At 34.3% G+C, this 19,767-nt stretch overlaps 1 protein-coding gene across 1 annotated transcript; it reads left to right on the top strand.

Moving 5' to 3' along the window:
• Positions 1–18,991: 18,991 nt before the first annotated feature.
• LOC131151257 (uncharacterized) lies at positions 18,992–19,483 on the top strand. The gene is made up of 2 exons (XM_058102510.1): positions 18,992–19,090; positions 19,154–19,483. The coding sequence occupies exons 1-2, from the start codon at positions 18,992–18,994 to the stop codon at positions 19,481–19,483; spliced, it is 429 nt and encodes a 142-aa protein (XP_057958493.1).
• The last annotated feature ends 284 nt before the right edge of the window (positions 19,484–19,767 follow it).

Raw genomic sequence — 19,767 nt, 5'->3', positions numbered from 1 at the left:
CACACACGCTAAAGGCTACGCAGCTATCTCCCGTCCGTCCGATCTTCGTTGCTCAACGGATGCTCAGGATTGTCCCACCTAATTGATCCTCTTCTCTAAATGCCCAATTACTCAGGAGGTGACATGTGTTGGTCTTGACCAAGACCTTAAACAAGTTTTACAGGTCTTTTCCCCTTGAACCGATTTCCACCAGTTCTTCCTATTTTATTTGTTTTATTTGATTTAATAATTACAAAAACTCAATAAAAAATCACATAAAAATCCCGAAAAATATAAAAAAATCCACAAAATTAAAAAAAATGCGATAAAAGTTTAGAAATTTACAAAAAAAAAAATCTCAAAAATGATTCTGAAATTAAAATTTTTTTTATCCTTAAGAAAATTTAGAGAAAATTCACAAAAATGTTTTGAAGTAAAATTTTTGTTTTGCACTTTACAAACTTCCAAAAAATTACAAAAATTCTAGAAAAAATGTTTTTAACTTTTCATGATTTTCCTTAGTTGTATTTGTGTTATTTAAAAATTCTGTAAAGTAAGAAAAAATTACAAAAAAAAATTCTTGTACTTAGAAAAGTCACATGAAAATTCTGGAAAATCAAGAAAAATTTCTAAAAAAATTGTATTGAGCTCATAAAAATGTTTTTGCTCACTTCTTTACTCTGAATAAATTCAGAAACCTCCCAAAATAGTATTTGGGAGTGTATTTTGTAAGGTATTTTTTTGATTTTCCGATCACAATGATTTAAAAGGGAGACATGAGCTTTTCGCTGTGCGATATGCTCCGATTCTGAGGGAAAAATTTCAACTATTACTTTGAAACAACAAAACCTATGAAGAGGGACAATTGTAGATACCCTAATTTTTACCAGGTCTCTCTAAGTGGTGATGTGCAACTTTGTGTTTTAAAAATTGGATGATCCTTTTGGGAGCATCTATTTGAGTCATGGTGTGAGCTTGAAATTAAAATCCTGTTAATGAATCCCTAAAATCAGGTCTCTCTTACCTTGTTGAAACCCCTGCCAATTGAGTCATTTTTCTTAAGTTCTTATTTTTAAAATTGAGTTGTTGTTAATTGAGTTATTTATGTCCCTGTTATTTTAAAATTGAGTCCCTTTTATTTTAAAATTGAGTCCCGGGTACCTGATTTTCCTTATTTCTTAAAATTGAGTCCCTTACTATTATTTTTTTAAATTGAGTCCCTATTATTTTAGAATTAAGTCCCTTTTATTTATTTAGTTTTAAAATCAAGTCTTTTTATTTAAGATTGAGTTCAGGTCCTTCTATTTTCGGGAATTAAGTTCATTTTTTAACATGACCTCTCCTTTATTTTTAGAGGATAAAAATTGGGAAATTAAATGGAATGGATGGGCCATGCAAAGTTGCCCCATAAACACATGCAACAATGAGGCTAGGACAATCAAAAGGAGTGCATAGGCCATGCAAATAAAGGCTCATGCAAGCAAAAGAGATGGGAGGCGCTTTCAAAAGAAGTTTTAGGGTTTTAGTGTAGGGTTTTAGGCTTATAAATATGCAAGCAAAGAGGTGAAAGACACAACTAAGAGGAAGTGATATACATACACACACACACACACACACACACTCTCTCTCTCTCTCTCTCTCTCTCTCTCTCTCTCTCTCTCTCTCTCTCTCTCTCTCTCTCTCTCTCACTCTCTCTCCCTTATGGCCACCCGAAGAGCAGCCGCAGCAACCCCTTACGCCTAACTCTCCCTGCAGCCTCATGACTTGCTCCCTGCAACCCGTTCTCAAAGCCTGTTCTTGGCAGCCCCTTCTGACGGTAACAGTAGCAGCCTCCTTGCTCCCTGTAGCCCCTCCTCCCGGTAGCAGCAAGCTACTTGCTCCCTGCAACCCTTCCTCACGGCAACAGCAAACTCTTTGCTCCAAAAATGTGGAGCATGTATTAGGTTTGATTTTTTTAAAAAATAAATATATATTGTTATTATGTTATTGTCATGTATTTGTGTAATACTATTATTTGGTTTGAGTTTTTTTTATGTGTTGTTGTTATTGTTATATTATTATTAGGTTTGATTTTTGTTACATATTGTTATTATGTTATTGTCATGTGTTTATGCAATATTATTATTAGGTTTGATTTTTGCCATGTATTATTATTATTATGTTTATATTTGTATGATATTATTTTTAGGGTTTTGATTATTGCAAATTATTATTAGGGTTTTTATTATTGCATATTATTATTAGGGTTTTGATTATTTCATGTTATTATTTTTATACATATATGATATTATTTTTAGGGTTTTGATTATTTCCATGTTATTATTGTTATGTTTATATTAATTATGTTTAGGGTTTTGTTTATTTGCGTGTTATTAGTGTTATATTTATGAGATATTATTTCTAGGGTTTTGATTATTTTTAGGTTATTATTTGTTACATTTATGTGATATTATGTTTAGGATTTTGATTATTTGCATGTTATTTTTATTATTATGTTTAGGGTTTTTGATTATTGTATATTATTATTAGGGTTTTTGATTATTGTATATTATTATTAGGGTTTCGATTATTGTCATGCCATTGTTATTATGTGATCTTATTATTAGGGTTGTTTATATTTATTGTGTGATATTATTACTATATTTCCTTGATTATTATTATGTTATTATCATGTTTATATTATTATGTAGTCTAATTTTATAGTAGTTTAGGTTGATTTTTTGAGTCCTATCTTTGTTTTGATGTTGACAAGGCACTTGAATCTTATTTGTGCGTTGAGTGCTTGAACATGTCTATAATCTAGCATGCACATATGATAAGGGAAAAATAGAAGTCAGAAGGGACTGAAAGAATACATACTCGTGGCATATTCCATGAAGACTAGAGAGTAAAAGAAGAAGAAAACATGTTTATTTAATTTGTAAATGCATTTTTGTTTTCATTTGTAATAATGCATGTCATGCATGTTATGAATGCTAAGCTCAAACATAGGACCATAGACTGACCATAGGCGACCAACAGTATCATGAAAAACATTTTTCTAAAATGCCTAATCATACAAAGGTTTTTAAAACGTTTTTTCAAATCAATATTTGGACTGAGTCTTGAATTTTCGAAGGGCCTAGTAGACCGACCGTTGCTAAGCTTAAAAGGCTTAGTTGACCAGCTTGTCTTATATGGCCAGCCAATCGACCTCACGAAGGCCTTAGAGGCGCCAGCCGACCGAACCTATTGTTTGGCCTGTTTTAACAAAGTCAGTCGACCGACATGTTTTTAAGGTTGAAGAGCTCAGTTGACCAACCTAAGATTTTGACCAAAGTCAAAGGATCAGTTGACCAGCCAACTTGAACTAAAATAGGCCTTAGCCGACCGACCTTCAAAGCTCGGTAGACCGACCTTAAGCCTAGTCAACTAGACCTACGAAGGTTTGGAAAATCGCCCAAGGTTAGCCGACCGAGACCTTCCCCAGGCGACCGAATCTTTTGGTTTGACTTATTTTAAGGCAAAAAACGTCATTAAATTTGAATTTAACAAATTTATAAATAACAAATAGGTCTGAAACGGTCATATTTTTCAAAAGGTCTTTAAATAGCCCTTTATAACTCATTTTTTTAATTAATGCTTCTATTGAAAATCCTCTAAATAATTTGCTTCATTGTACTCTCTTACTCCCATTTCTTTGAAAAATCATTGTACAAGAGAGTATTTTATTTTTGAGCATTCATAATATCATCAAAAGTATTTACTTTCTTTCACTCGTCCATTTTTGAAAATCTTTTCTTGAGAGTAAATCTTGGTTTTCTCCCATATATTTTCTTGATAAATTTTTTTGGAGAAAACTTTTGTAGCTTGTGAATATTTTTGCATTTCGATTGCAAGATTCATAAAGCTCATCTTGCTTTTTATTTAAACTCTAAAATATTCTATACTTTATTTTTAAAAATATTTTTGGAGATATCATTTGAGAATTTGAAGATCCTTGAAGTAGTTATTACTCTAATTTTTTTAAATGAAAGATCATATATACGTATATTTGAGCAAAAATTAGTTGAGAGCAAAAATCCTAAGTTCTCCTACATTTTTATTGAAAAATATTTTTGGAGAAATATTTATTAGGGTATATATCTTTGAGCACTCATTATATATATTTTATTCAAAGATTACATTGAGAAAATACCCATACTCACTTGAGCTTTAAAATTCATATCTTGTGTGAGTGCATTTTAGAGCTTCATTGTGTACATCCTCTGCTTTTGTAGAAGCATTTTATTTGTACAAAAATTTTATCTATTGAATTCCAGGTGTGGCTTGAAGAGGGAGGCTCGCCCTTGTTAAGAGTCCCGATTTAACTAGAATCTGGTTAGGTGAGCTAGGATTTGCACCATCTTGTAAAGTGTGCATAGTTTGGCTCAGCCAAGTAATTGAGCTGAGGTGTCTCCATCTCATAAAGAGAATTGGTTGTGGCTCAGCCCCGTAATTTAAGTTGGGGAGTCTTCGCCCATAAGGAAAGTGTAACTGGCATCGCTCCGCCCGGTTAAAGTGAGCACTTAATGAATCCTCTTGCTGCTAGCTTGACGCGAGGACGTAGTCAGTATTGGCCGAACCTTGATAATAAATATCGTGTTGCGCTTTCTGTTCCCTTACACTATTTAATTTTTGCACTCGGATGTTTTTATTTTAATTGATGTGAATGATTTGGTAATAATGAGATTGCTTTAATTGTTTAAATATTTGCTCAATTAAATTATTATTGAGTTTTGGGATTACGTAGAAAGACCCTAAGTTATGTATTACTAGCTATGGTTTAAATTAAACACACTTGACCCAGGAGAAAATTTTTTATTACCCAATTCACCCCCCCCTCCCCTCTTGGGAATACACCATTCCTATCAATTGGTATCAAAGCCTCGTTGCAAAAAGCTTAACTACTTATGCTAAAGATCACGATGACTCAATTTGGTATATCCCCATTTAGTGAGGGACAGTCACTTTCTAGGCCTCCTGTATTTTGTGGTGTGGATTTCACCACCTGAAAATTAAAAATGAGCATATTTATAAAATCCATGGATTGGAGGGCCTGACAATTGATTGGTAAAGGAAGCTATGCACAATTAAAAGAAAATGACTTTAGTCTGATTAACTCTAATGCCATGAATATGTTTTACTGTGTGTTAGAGACTAATGTTTTTCAAGAGATCATAGCTTGTTGTAGTGCACAGGATATATCGGAAGAGTTGGATGAGAAATATGGAGAGTCCAAGGAAAAGAAAGCTACCACTACACTTGCTTAAAGTTCAATCAATCAAGAAGTGGTAAATCATGGGCATATAGCATTAGTAGACGAAGAAGTATATAATTCTAACTCTACCTCTGTTGATGATTCTTGTGCTAAATGTTGTTGTACATCATATGTTGGATCATCTACTGGATCTAATGATAACATTGCTAATGTTGCATGCAATGATTCATGCGATAATTTTTTTGGAAAAATTCTATGATGAATTATGTGCTGAATTGAATAATGAAAGCATTCCTTCATGTGAAAAGCTAGAAAATTGTGTATTGAAAATGAATAAGTTTCTAGTTAGGATGTCTAGGAAGAAAACATTTTTGATAAATGAGAATAAATAGGTGGCAAATCAATTAAAAAGAATTAAAAGAATATCATGCCACTCTTGAAAAGAAAAAAAAATAAGAAAATATTGAAAATTACGTCCCTGGAGGGAGATATGGGAGATGACTCACGAAGTTCATTAAAAGCTAAAAATGAGAAGAATAATCATGATAAACGCTTAGGAGTTAAAATAAGCATAATCTGTCACGCACATACATAACTTGCTTATACTGCAAAAGGAAGGGGCACATTAAACATAATTGTCCATCCAGAGATGCTCGAGGCTTGGATAAGAGAATGATATCGCTAATCATGAAAGCAAACCCCGTAAGATCAAATGAAGATTGGATTCCGATTAGAATTACATAATTATTTAATCCTTTCTTAGTTCCTAAGTTTAAGGGTTGTGATGACTGAAGGCTTAGGAAGTGGCGTGTGCTTAAAATGTTAAATATTAGTATATGCATCCACTATACACAATTTTGTATACTAAGATCATTAGAAAATTAGGCCAATATGCAAATTCAAGTAATATATCCAATCTAATCACTTAAAGTATATATATATATATATATAATGATTGGATAAAATACAAATATATTGGCCATAGCATGTGAACTTTGAATTGTTTAGGAATGAGTATTGCATCTGCCTGAATGGGACGTCATGTCTCCACATTCTTCATATCATTCCTCTGATTTGTTCGAAGTAAAGGCCGAGAGCATTACTAGCAAAAATTTCTGTAACCTTTCATTTCTGAGATGAATGACATAAATTCATTATTGAGTAATATCTTAGAAATATGGTTGAATTAAAATCCACTTCCAAATGGACAAAGGTATCTTTGCTTGGTACATAATTCTTAATGCTTAAACCATGCTTGAATATAAAATTTTAAGTTAAGCATATTTTGTCCACTGCACAAGTTTGGTCTTAAGGAATTCATCTTATATTGTATATCATTTAACCATAAACTTATTCTTGAACATTAAAGCCTTGACCAAATGTGTAACATCCCAACCCCGAGGGGCCTGGGATATTAACTTTTTACTACTAATTTACAACGGAAGCAAAATAAACTCAATTGTCATTAAACCAGAGCGCTAATTATCCATATTACACTCATTTATTTCAAAAAAAGAAAAATTTCACAACATAAATATCTAGCATCATACTAATATTTCTAATAAATCTTTATTTTTCTATTCCCACCCGCGTGCTTGCTAAGTCTGATTTCTGACATGCTCTTCAGAAGCATCTGAAATAAAAATATGATTGGAGTGAGACGACGCTCAGTAAGTAAATAAGAATATTATTAGTGTGTGGCCAAAATGAGCTTAAAAAAAATTTCGTAAAATAATATTTAATATGTAACTTCAAAACTGCTTTTAAAATAAATATAAATTTAAAATTTACTACATAAAACTTTTACCATCAATTAGAATAGTAAAATTTTATAATCATATACTATAACTGTTAAATTAAACTTTTAACTTTAAAACTGTAAAAATATTTAATGATAAACATACATATACTTTTCCTTATACGTTTTCCTTAGATCGTCATTTAAGTACCAGAATGATCATTTTCATGTAAACTTACACTTTTCTTTCAAATCATCAGTAACTTTGTACACGTAATTAAATATATATAAACATATATTGTAAAAAAAACCACCCTTAGGCCTGTTTGCCGTAAGTCATGTTTACCCCCATGACTGGGTTGTGCGGTCCGAAGACTGGACTTAGCTAGCTGGCCGACCAAACTAAATCAATGTACGTAAACTTTAAGTGAGATTTTCCTTATTAAGTCCTGGTCTGGAACTAGGTGTGCACTCAGGAGAAATCCACTAACATAAATAACCACTCTATAAACAGTATGGGTGCACTCTGATCCGTATAAACTTTAAGCTGCGGTACCGAATATCTGTAACTTTGAACTTTCGTTGTCATAAGGGGTTTTAAAATCATCTTATTATAATTTATACAATTTAAAATAATATCGTTAAAATCTCATCTTTACTCATATTTTCATAAAAAAAATGCAACGTAGAAATAAACTCATGCCACACAATTTTTGTGTTAAAAATATATATAATTTTATTTTTGAATAGAAAGAAATGCTGAAAATTTACCTGAGGGGATTAGAATATTTCTTAACTCAAAAATAGATGCAAGTATATTAAAGATATAACTGGTATAATTAAATACACGTAAAAATAAACTCATGGAAATTTTGTGAAACTAATTAACATAATTGAAATTTACTTATAAAATAAACTCGGGTATGAATTTTAAATAAATAAAAAAAAACTAACATAATCAAAATTTACTTACCTTCTTCCTTACGAATACTGTAACTATCTCTAAGAAATGAGATCGGAAAGAGTAGGTGATTGAAAACTTACTAAAAAATTCTCTCCATCACAATTTCTTTCACTCACTAATTCTTCTCTTCCTTGGAAAAATTGTTATGAAAAATGAAAGTTGAGAGCTCCCTATTTATAGGAAAATTTTGGAGAAGAAATGAAATTTATAAAAGTGTGGGGAGATTGGTGAAATTATAATTTTTAAAAATTAAAGAATGGGCAAGGGATGGGTAAAGTATAGGTTGAGTATGGGATGGGGATGAAGGCCATGTGGGAGTGCTTGCCACCATTCCCATAAATAAATTTTTAATTAATCACTTACCTAATTAATTAATCAATTAGTTAATTAATTATTTTATTATTTTATTATTTTTCTTAATCATTATTATCATTATTATTATCATTGTTATTAATTTTGAACCATTTTTAGTATTTATTTATTTTATTATTTATTTTTGAATAAGAATTAAATTTGAATTTTGAAAACTCATGTGCGCCCCCCACACCACTTCGAGACCCAAATGAATCTTACGTAACTCCAATAATCCTCATATGATTTTATTAGCCCTACACAGCTTCGAGACTCGTGTAAACCTCCACACGGCTTCGGGACTCATGTGAGCCCGCATAGGATACCTATATTATTATTATTTTATCATATATTTCTGCAAATTATGTCAGTCAAAACATTATTTTATGTACTTATTTACGTGTACAAACAGAGTCTATCCTGCTTATCCTATGAAATTTCATTTTGACCAGGCCGACCTTTAGGGAGGGATTGAGCCGCAATAGTCTCTAAGCACTCGCTAAGACAAGGTATTTCTAAGGCATCAAACATGGAATCAAAGATCCTACAGAAAAACACTTCTGTATTGATATTAACTTAATGACCATTTTTATTATTTTATTATTATTGTACTTTAATTATATATATATATATATATATATTTTTTTTTTTGGGTCATCACATAATGTTAGTCGTCACTCTAGGCTTAAGCACTAATGATCATAAATGCCTATTCAATCCACTAGTGCTAATTAACAAGACATCCTTCATAATCAAAATTAGAGGAAACCACTAAGGGATTCTAGTTTCACTAATTAATCAAAATGTTCCCTTTGATCTTAACATATAAAACTCCTCTAATCTTTGTTCACCATCTCATCCATAGGAACTCTTTGTCAAACCACAATCACATCTGGTAAAGTTCTATTTGTTCATCGGGTCGTATCCTTGTCCTATTTTGTGATCATACTTAAAGGATACCTTCCTGTGGTGGTAAACTTGAAATGCAAAAAGGGCATTATTCAAGGAAGATCATATACACCTAATTGCTCTTTGTCCAAGCCTGTACATGATTACTTGCACAAAAATATTTTGGAAAATGTCTGACGTCTCCCAAATACTCTTGTGAACCAAATAAAAATTTAATCTCTAAGAGTATTTATTCAAATTTGCATCACAAGCTCTCAACTTTTTAATCAAATCCTTTAGAGTTGTGTCTCCCTAAAATGAAGTTAAATGGCTAAAATGATTGCACTAGGTTTGAATTTAAATGAAGACATATGTTGGCCCAATTGAGCTTTTCAATCTTTTTTTGATGATAACAAAAATGAAGGATGTTTTAACATATGATATTGAGTTTTTTTATTTAGGTAAAAAGGACAAGTACACTCACGTTTGACACGCTGAAGTTCAATGTAAATCTAGTGGAAGCTCCTCGGAATATTGAGATAAATGAAGGACAAATGAAGAGGTTAAAAGCCACACAATTCTTAAAGTCAAAAGTGAACCTCGAGAGGCTGAAGGAAGCTGAAGAACTTAGTGTTTAAGGAAACCATGATTAAAAGGATTGTTGTAAGTACTTCAAAGTCAAATACTATCTAGATACATATGAAGCCCTTATAAATCAAAACAAACTAAGAAACATATTTTTGAAAGATCTTAAAATATGTCTTTGATTAAAATGCCTCAAAGGAAGAAAGTTTTCAAAGTAAAAAATAAAAAAGAAAAATACTGAGAGTCAGGCAACTGCCTTGTATACGCAGGCAACTGCCATAATTTAAAAGGATTAATTCAGGAGGTAGTAGGGTGCCAAGCGACTGCCTGAGCACTGACAGGCACCTAGGTGGTCAAGCCACGTGACTGCCTGTGTCTTGGCAGGCAACTACCAGTCTTTTGGATTTTCAATTTTGACCATGGCAGGCAACTGCAAGGTTGTGGTAGGCGACTGCCACTCGGAACAGATTTTAGATCTCAAGGGAAGTTTTTCAAAATTTTGAATTTCAAAATTAACTCAATAATTTAATGATTTTTCAAATGTTACCTAATTAAATGAGGATGTTGTGTCTATAAATACCTCCTTAGGTAATGGAAGAAAAAAAAAGATTATACACAAACAAGACAAGTCTAAGAGATCAAACAAACAATAAGTTGAAATTCTTCCTGCGCTGAAATTCTCCTTAAGTTCCTTTGCTCATATTATTTTGCTGGAGAAAAACTCTACATTTTTTGGTGGATTAAAAAATCAAAAACTTGGTTCCGAGTTGCACTCAATTTTTTTTAAAGAACATCGGTGACTTCTAAAACTTTAGTCATGTTCTATTTAGCTTTGGTGTTTTGAAATACAATTTAGAACTGAATTTGTACAACCTGCTCTGAATTTTGAGAGTATTTTTTGTACACAGATCTACTTCTATCTTCTTATACTTTGAACGATTCAAAGATTTGTTGGATCGTTAGACCAAGCACAAGTCGGTGCTTGGAGAGGTTTCTCTTCCCGAAAAAGAAGGTAAATCGTGTAAGTTTTTTATTCCACTCGGAAGGAACAAGATATAGTAAATTCCTTAGGTGGTTGACCTAAGGCGAGGACGTAGGCTGGGTATAAGCCAAACCTCGTAAAAATGGTGGTGTCACTCTCCTCTCCTTACTCTCTTTTAATTTCAGCAACAATATACCCTACGTGAATGTTTAATACTTTTAATTATAAAGCAAACACGTATTAGAAATTAAGTAAACCAAAAAAACTAATTTGTTCTTGGGCTTGCGGAAATCGAAAGGGAGTACATTGGTTAATTGATCTTTTGCGGAAACCGAAAGGAAGTACGTTGATTTGTTAACATCCAAAAACTTATTGATGGAGAGTGATGTGAATAGTGGATCTCCCCTGCTTTCTTGGTGCGTGAACAATAAGAATATGAGAACCCCCCCCCCCTGCGCTATTCTCTGTGTGAGACTTTTTCTTTATAGAGAGTCTAGCAAATCAATTGGCGCCTAAAAGAATTTCCAACAGAAGAATTGGCACCCAATAAAAACAATTCCAACAGAAGAATCATTTCCCCTATGCGCATTGTTCTGTTAATGGGGTTTCAAACACGCATGCTTTTCCTTTTTCGTTTTTCTTTTTTTAATCTTCTTTTACATATATACATATATATATATATTTGTATTTTTTTTTGTATTTTTTATTTCTCTTGTGTGCCTTTGTTGTCCAATTTTGTTCTCCCAAAAGGAAAGTCCCGAGTTTTAATAATACTTGATTCCTGGCAGTAGGAGGACCTAGACTCAAAAATAAAAACGATTCAACAAAAGAAAAAGAGATTTATTTTTTACAATAAAATGGGAGTCAATTTTGAACTAACTAGAACTCACTTTTGAAGCAAAAGAACTCAATTTTGAAGACTCGGGACTCAAATACTAAATTTCGAAAAGGACTCAATCAGATCCTCCTATTCCCAGGAATAAAGCCAACTTTAATTATGTCGGGTCTTCCTTGGGGGCCCCTAGTAAAAATTAGAGTGTCTGTAAGATCAATCCCAAGTTTAAAGTTTATCAACCAATCACAAATGCAACAAATATATAAATATACAAGTGCGGAAATTAAAGGAGGGTAAGGATAGAGAAAACAACACCAAGATTTACAAGGTTCGTCTATACCTGCCTACGTCCTTGCCTCAAGACAATCGCTTGAGGATTTCAACTATTGGCTCCTTCAACCAAGGCGGAGCTACCTCGTACAACCCTACTTCACTCAGGGGAAGATACCCATTACAACCCTCCTTGTAGGCGGAGATGCCTCTCCAAGCGATATACCCCTTGCTTGGCATGGTTTAAACCCGAACCACAAAATAACGAATGGAAATAAGGTTTGTGTACAACAAATTCTCCTTCAAGAGCTGATATGTACAATGAAGGAACCTTTCTAATGCACTCTTAAAAGATGTGAATGAGGCTCAATAGAGTTGGAAATGGTTTGCTCAAAAGGACTTTTGAAATAACAAGAGTAAGTGAGCTTTGATGTGAGAAATGTGGGTATTAAATAAATGTAAGAACCCAAATCTGGAAATTAAAAGAAAATAAATATAAAATAAATAAATAAAGGGAAATAAAAAGAAAAATTGGGGGAAAAATGGATTTTGGCCAGTTCAGGAGAAAACCGGCAACAGTTTTCTCATTATTTAGCAGTATGCCGCTAGGTACCTGGAACTTTCACGCTTTACACATTTTATGATTCCAAATGAATATCAAAAGGCGAGATGGTTTGAAAGGGGCCTAAATCAAAGGATTCATTAGAATATGGCGTGTTTGCAGATATAGGACTTCATATAACTGGTGGATAAAGCCACCGCTGCAGAGTCGAGTATGCAGAGAGGTGCAGAAGTGTCAGAACGAAGGATGAGACCCATGTCTCCCAGACCCCAAGAAAGTTTCAAACAGGGGCCGTGGAGGGGAGACAGAGATACTACAGGTCAGAAATCAAAAAGGAATGATCGAGAACGACTGGGTGATTTGCCACGCCCCCACTATTCTAGATGCAATCAAAGGCATTGGGGAGAATGTCGGGGTAGGGGTGTCGTGTACTATAGATGTGGCAAGCACAGCCATATAGCCCAGGAGTTTTAAGAACCTCCGAACAATGCACCTGCTCCAAATCATAATCAGAAAAATAACTCGGTGCCTCGTGGCGGCAGCGACCTAGTACGTGTTTATATGCTTGGTACAACAAAGGGGGACAATGCTAAAGGCGCAAGTAAAATATATACATTTTCATAAGTAATAATCTTGTTTGACTTTGAGTGATCTGATGCTGCATATATCAAAATTAATTAAAATGTATGAATGTGGTTAATTAGTTCTTAAAATTGTGAAAGTATGAAATTGACGAATTTCGAGGACGAAATTCTTTTAAGGACGGGAGAATGTAATAACCCAAATCCAAAAATTAAAGAAAATAAATATAAAAGAAAGAAATAAAGGGAAATAAAAATAAAAATTGGGGAAGAATGGATTTTGGCTTGTTCAAGAGAAAATCGGCAACGGTTTTCTGGAGAGGAGAGAAAACCAGCGACGATTTTCTAAATTTATAGCTAGACGGTAACTCGTAAATGGTAAATTTGGGCCGGTTAAGGAGAAAACCAGCAACGGTTTTTTTGAGGCTTGCAAAAATTGGCAATGGTTTTCTACGCAGAGGGGGTTATGTAGAAGGATCCTGCCAGTCTTTCAAAAGAAAATCAAAATTTTCTCTCTTCCTCTCACTAAACCCTATGGTTTCTCCTTCTTCTTCTCTTTAATTATCGCTCCATTAAGGCTTATTTTGATGATCCGGAACCACCACGGGGTTCGTGGGATCATTCTCTGCGAAGCTACCAGAGTAAATCATTGATTTGGGATTTTGGGGCACCATCCCAAAATCAGGGTAAGGGAGATCTTTTAAAGTTTTATTATTAAATTGAAGTATATGGAATTTAGGAAGTATTAAATGAGTATTGTTTGAGATTTGGGTAAGTTGGGATTTTTGGAATATAGGGTCTTCTTTCTTGTTCAATTTTAAGCGGAATTTCGAGGAGCGGGTAAGGGGAAAACATTTTAGCAGCTTTCTAATTAATTTTAACCGGTTAAATTGGTGTATAAAATTATATATATATATATATATATATATATATTTAGGTATAATTATTTGAATGGGTAGACTGTTGAAAAAAAAAATGATTTTAGTATTGTATATTGTATTTAGGAAAAATTCATGTGGTATGAAAATAACTTTCATAATTAAATGATTGTGAGTACTGCTTGATTACGATTGTTGTTCACATGTGGCTATTGATTGGGTTATAAATTATGTTTGTTTGTGAATACTTTTCAACTGTGAGTATTGTTTGATTGTGAATAATGTGGTAAAAGTGTTGATGTACTTGGATGATTGGTTATGCAATGGATGTGTAATGTTCTATGGTTCATGTAAATTGTGATAAAGCATTGACAGTGATATGAGGAGGTCGTTATATCGTACTTGATATAAATCACCATAAAACATTGGCAGTGGAATAAGGAGTTTGTTTTATTGATTTTCTATGAACGGTGTTGTGTGTGTGTGGTTTGTAACGTGTGTGACTAGTGGTCCCTGTTTGGGTAGACTAGCCCTGTGTGGACCGTGTGTTCTGTGTGAATGAGTGTCCTGTGTGGATGATATTCCTGTGTGGTTGATGGTCCTATGTGCTTGATAGTCTTGTGTGGACTGTATTTCTTGTGTAGGTGAGAGTTCTGTGTGGACATTATATTTTGTGTGGATATGGACCTTGTATAGGTGTGAATGAAGTATCTGTATATCCTATGTTGATTGGTTGTGCTATGTGCATATATATGGATCCTTGTGAAATGATTAGCATTGGATACATATAACTTTAATTACATAAGTATTTATAGTAAAGTAAAATTCTCCACCCGAGGACTTGCTGAGAAAGGTGAGTGCCATGGTAGTTTTCTGTTGATACTTGAGCAGAGGAAAACTACTTGTATGGGCGGGTAAGCTTCCATATTTTCATAGAATTTTCCTGGATACATAATCTGAAGGCTTACTAAGTAAAGTGAGTGCCTTGGTATTAGTACTAGAGCAGAGGGAAGCTACTTGTATGGGCGGGTAATCTTCCCTATTCTCAGGAATTATCAGTAAAAATAACTATGATTGTGTGTATGATATCATATAACAATGTTGTTATTAGTGATGTGACTTCCCAGTTTCTATGTTATTGATTATTAGATAATTATTTTTGGTATGTATTAAACTCTCTGCCACACATTGTTATAGCTTTTTCTTCCTTACTGAGACATATCTCACCCCGATGAATTTTTTTTTTCCAGGTCCTTCAGGTGATCAAGCTTAGAAAGCTCTAGGGCGGGGTTTAGTTTTAAGTGGTTAAAAGAACAGGTCTATATGTAGTTTTATGTTAAATTTTCCTGGTTATGTAACATGGAGGATTTGGTATACTCTTTTATGGTTTTTGTTGACTCTACGAGTTCAATCTTGTTTTGATAATGACAAATCATTTAGTATTTGATCTGTGCATTGAGTTTGTGTACAGGACCTATATTAACCATGCACGGAAAGATAACAAGTTATGGATGCCTTCAAGTAAAGCCTACAAATCGTGGAAAGCATCTTGGAACTTAAAGAGTACGAGAATCAAGATACAAGCGGCAAAGTTCAAGAAATTCTTGGGAATAGGTATTTAGAGCTTATGTATTTACATTGGCAAATGATTTATTTTGAAGCTCATTATAACTTAAAATGGTTTTAGGATTCATGCATTTCATGTACATCATTAGGAAACTCTCATGGACCTTGAAATGTTTTCAAAATCATGAAAAATATATTTTATGAAAGATCTATGAAAAGAAGCCAAGCCTAAAAATCAGCTCTTTATTAAAAAAACACGTGAAGTATCTTATTGATCCGACAACTGAGATTAATTCTAAGGGTAATATAATATATATTATGAACATCTAAACCCTAGAACATATGCACAAGGACAAACCAAGAAAGATATACTTCTCATTGCAAGATTTGAACCCTAGAGCCGATTTTTCTACACTTCAATCTTTCTCCATCTTCGTTTGGGAAAATCTCTACTGAAATCAAAAGAGCATTCATTCATCCAACTAAAATTTGATCCAGTGTTAAGGTTTGATCTGTCAAGTTATCATTTTTCAAGAATCTCTCATCTCTTTACTTGATTATTGTTAGAAAGAGGATTTGATCTTGAGTGTGTATTCACATATAAAAACTGAATTTTGGGAAGATCATGTTTTGAGAAAAACTTGTTAGCTTGGTTGATTGATTTGAAATTCACGAAGTACATAGACACATATTCATATATATTGTTCATTGGGTTTCTTATTGAAAAATATACTTTGATTAAAGTATTGGAACTTGAAGGAAAACTTTGTGACTTTTGATTGAGTTGTATTCAAGTCAAATTTTTGTTAAATAACTCACTTCAAATGTACTTAAGCATTTTACAAAGTGAATCAAGAACCCTAGTGGACTCCAAAGCATTCCAAATATATTTTCACTTGAGATTTTTTGATTAAATACGAATTTGTGTGTTGACACATATCATACATCAAATGATTGTATCATTTTTCATACATTCTTGAGCTTCAAGTTATATCATATGATAATGTACTAGGAAATTGTATTGTACTCGCAAGCTTTTGTTGGAAGCATTGTTTTGAGTGTTATTTTTCAGATTTCATTGTAAGCATGGTTCAGGTTGTGAACTGGGTGTGAGGAGGAAGTTGTACCTCTTGTGAGCAGCGGATAAGGAGGGAGTTGTACCTCTTGTAAGCAGCGGTTTGTAAGGGAAGCTCCGTCCCACTTTAAGGAGCAGGGTTATTAGTGAATCCTTGAGTGGTTGCTCAAGGCGAGGACGTAGGCCAAGTCGGCTGAACCTCGTAAAATCGCGTTTGTCATCTCTCTTCCTTTTACTCTTTCTTTTCCGCTTTGTATTTTAATTGAGTATATTGCATGCATATAGATAGGATTGCCACACTCACACATAATTGAGCAGCTAGAAGTAGTTGGTAAACTTATAAGGAGTGTGTAAAAGAAAATTAAGTGAATTATTTTTTTTAAATATCCAATTCACCCCCCCCCCCTCTTGGGATTACACCTTATTCAACATTTTTGTATATATATGTCTATAGTTAGTTATTTGTGTGAATAGTATCAGAGACACCTGATTGGTCTCATAACACTCTGGGCCCCACTTGGTGGGTTCAGGGTGTTGCAGTTGGTGTCAGAGTCTAACTGTCTTGCAGACTTTAAGGATTATTACTTGAGTATAGGTTTGATTCGGATGAGGATAAAAATGGGTAGATTAGGATATTGATAAGAATTTGAGTTTTGTTTTGTAGCCTCGAGGAAGACTTCTGTGATTTTCTGAATCAGTCAACGATTTAAGAAAACAATGGCAAATTCATCGACGATGATGTTTCCAAGTAGAGAGACTAAAACTTGGAATTAGAATTTGAAGGTTAAGATGATTACGGATAATTGGATGTTGGATGTTTAATTGAGGATTTGGATATTAATTTGGTTTCCTGTTTTATGATTATGTTGGTTATATTAAGATGTAGAAATTTTAAACTTGCCTCTATTATATATTCGGGATGGATCTTAGAGGTAAAGGCGTAGATGATGACGGAGGAGACGAGTTGGGAGCTTCCAGTGGAGATGAGATTGAAACCTCCCGACTAGGGGTGAGCAAACTGTCGGTTCGGCCAAATTTGGGTAATTAATCGAATTAACGGAAAATTTTGGTTAAATAGTACCATTAACCAAACCGACCGAATTGACAAAGGACACCAAACCAAACCATTCAGGTAAATCGGTTAACCGATTTTAACAGAAATTATTTAAAATTAATTGCTAGAAATAGAATACAATTATAATTTTTAAAAAAAAAAACCAAATCTAGCTTACTCACGAGGGAGTTTTAAAAACTTGAGTTTAAAACATGTTTACACAATAAATAATAATTCTTATTTATAAATAATTTTACAACAAGCTTAACAGAAAAAAGGAGAAAGATGGGGGGAAAAGGTGGGGGACAACATGAACCTTCCCAATTGAGTCTTAACTCAAGAGGAACAACCAGTAATAGATTTGGGTCATTGATATGAGAATAGTATTATAAATTAAGTTGTCAGTCAGCTTTGGAAATCAATGCGAAAAAATTTAATTAGCTAGAGAGTTCGATAACAAATTAATACTCTTCCTGCAATTTCATCACTTTTGAATTTTCCTTCTCATACCCATAACATCCTCGTAGTTGTCAATGCTCTACAAGCAATTTATGTTTGAAGCAACCAATACCGAATCACTTCAAGCACCATTAGATAACTGAAACTCAGCAAATAAATTTCACAAAAAATAAAGGGTATACGACTATAAAGTACCAATTTTTTGTATTTCTCCCATCAAATCGATGGATTCTAACTTCGCCAATTAAATAGAGGGATTACAAAAAGGGAGATTGATGAAAGTGCCCGAGAAAGGATGTTGTCAGTGAGAGCGTGTGGACTATGGCAGAACCTGCAATTGTAAGCACTGCCTTCAAAAGGTGGTCCGATCGTCCGATGGAGTGTTGCGAGCCTGCGGTGCAAATCGGTAGAGCGTAGATAAATCCTAGCCCTAACTCTAATCCCCAATTCCCAAATCCCTTTTCTCCTACTTAGTGAAGTGTGAACGAAGGCACGAAGACGAAGTGAGACCCCTCTGCCCTTTTTCCCCCTAGGCCCCAAGCCCCAAGCCCGACTGCCCGACCCTATTCCTGTTACCCGTATTCCCTACAAATAAAATTTATATTCATAAATTATATTTAAAATCTAATTGATTAGAAATTCGGTCAATCGGTTAACCAATATTTTTTTTACCGTTAACCGAACCGAAACCGATTAACCAAAATTTTGTAGAATAATAACCGAACTGACCGAGCCAGGGTTTTCATCCAAACCGAATAGGCCAATTTCAGCTGGTTAATTTGGTTTTCACAGAATTATGCTCACCCCTACTCTCGACTGTTGCAAGGTATAGCTCGTCAGATCAGGGAAGAGATGAGACGAGATTTCGGGGGATCAAGCTACCGTTAGTGAACTAGGGTTGTATAATTGATCAATTCACCTGCTTGAAACCCTATGCTTTTGAGGGTGGCACTGACCCGATAAGGCTGAGACTTGGATGCAAGAGATGGATAAGATATTAGCAGTGCTGAACTGCACTAAGAAGCAGAAGGTTCTTTTCGCCACCTTTAAGCTGACCAGAGAAGCTGAACGACAGTGGCATGCAGTGAAGCCATTGGAAGAGCAGTGAGCAGTACCTATAGTGATGACCTGGGGTCATTTCAAGTAGGTCTTTTATGACCGATATTTTCCCGCCACCGCCAGGAATGCGAAGGCGAAAAAATTTTTCAACTTGACACAGAGGCATCTCACTGTTCGGCAGTATGCTACTAGGTTCGTGAAACTTTCCCTCTTTGCACCTTTTATGGTTCCAGATGAATATCAAAAGACAACATGGTTTGAAAGGGTCTTAAATCAGAGGATTCATGAGCATATGGCGTGTTTGAAAATACATGACTTCACAGAACTTGTGGGTAAAGCCACTGTTGTAGAGTCGAGTCTACAGAGAGGTGTAGAAGCATTAGAACGAAGGAGGAGACCCGTGTCTCCCAGACCCTAAGAATATGTCAAATAGGGGTCATGGAGGGGAGACAGAGATACTACAGGTCAAAATCATAAAAGAATGATCAAGAATGACTGGGTGATTCGTCACGCCCCCACTATTCTAGATGCAATCAAAGGCATTGGGGAGAATGCTGGGGGGAGGGGTGTCGTGTGCTCTAGATGTGGAAAGCATGGACATATAGCCCGGGAGTGTCGAGAACCTCCGAACAATGCACATGCTCTAGATCAGAATAGGAGAAATAACCCGGTGCCTCGTGGCGGCGGCGGCCCAACACGTGT

This window comes from Malania oleifera, chromosome 3, assembly GCF_029873635.1.
Source record: "Malania oleifera isolate guangnan ecotype guangnan chromosome 3, ASM2987363v1, whole genome shotgun sequence".
Classification (NCBI taxonomy): domain Eukaryota; kingdom Viridiplantae; phylum Streptophyta; class Magnoliopsida; order Santalales; family Ximeniaceae; genus Malania; species Malania oleifera.
This window is presented reverse-complemented; position numbering and strand designations above follow the sequence as displayed.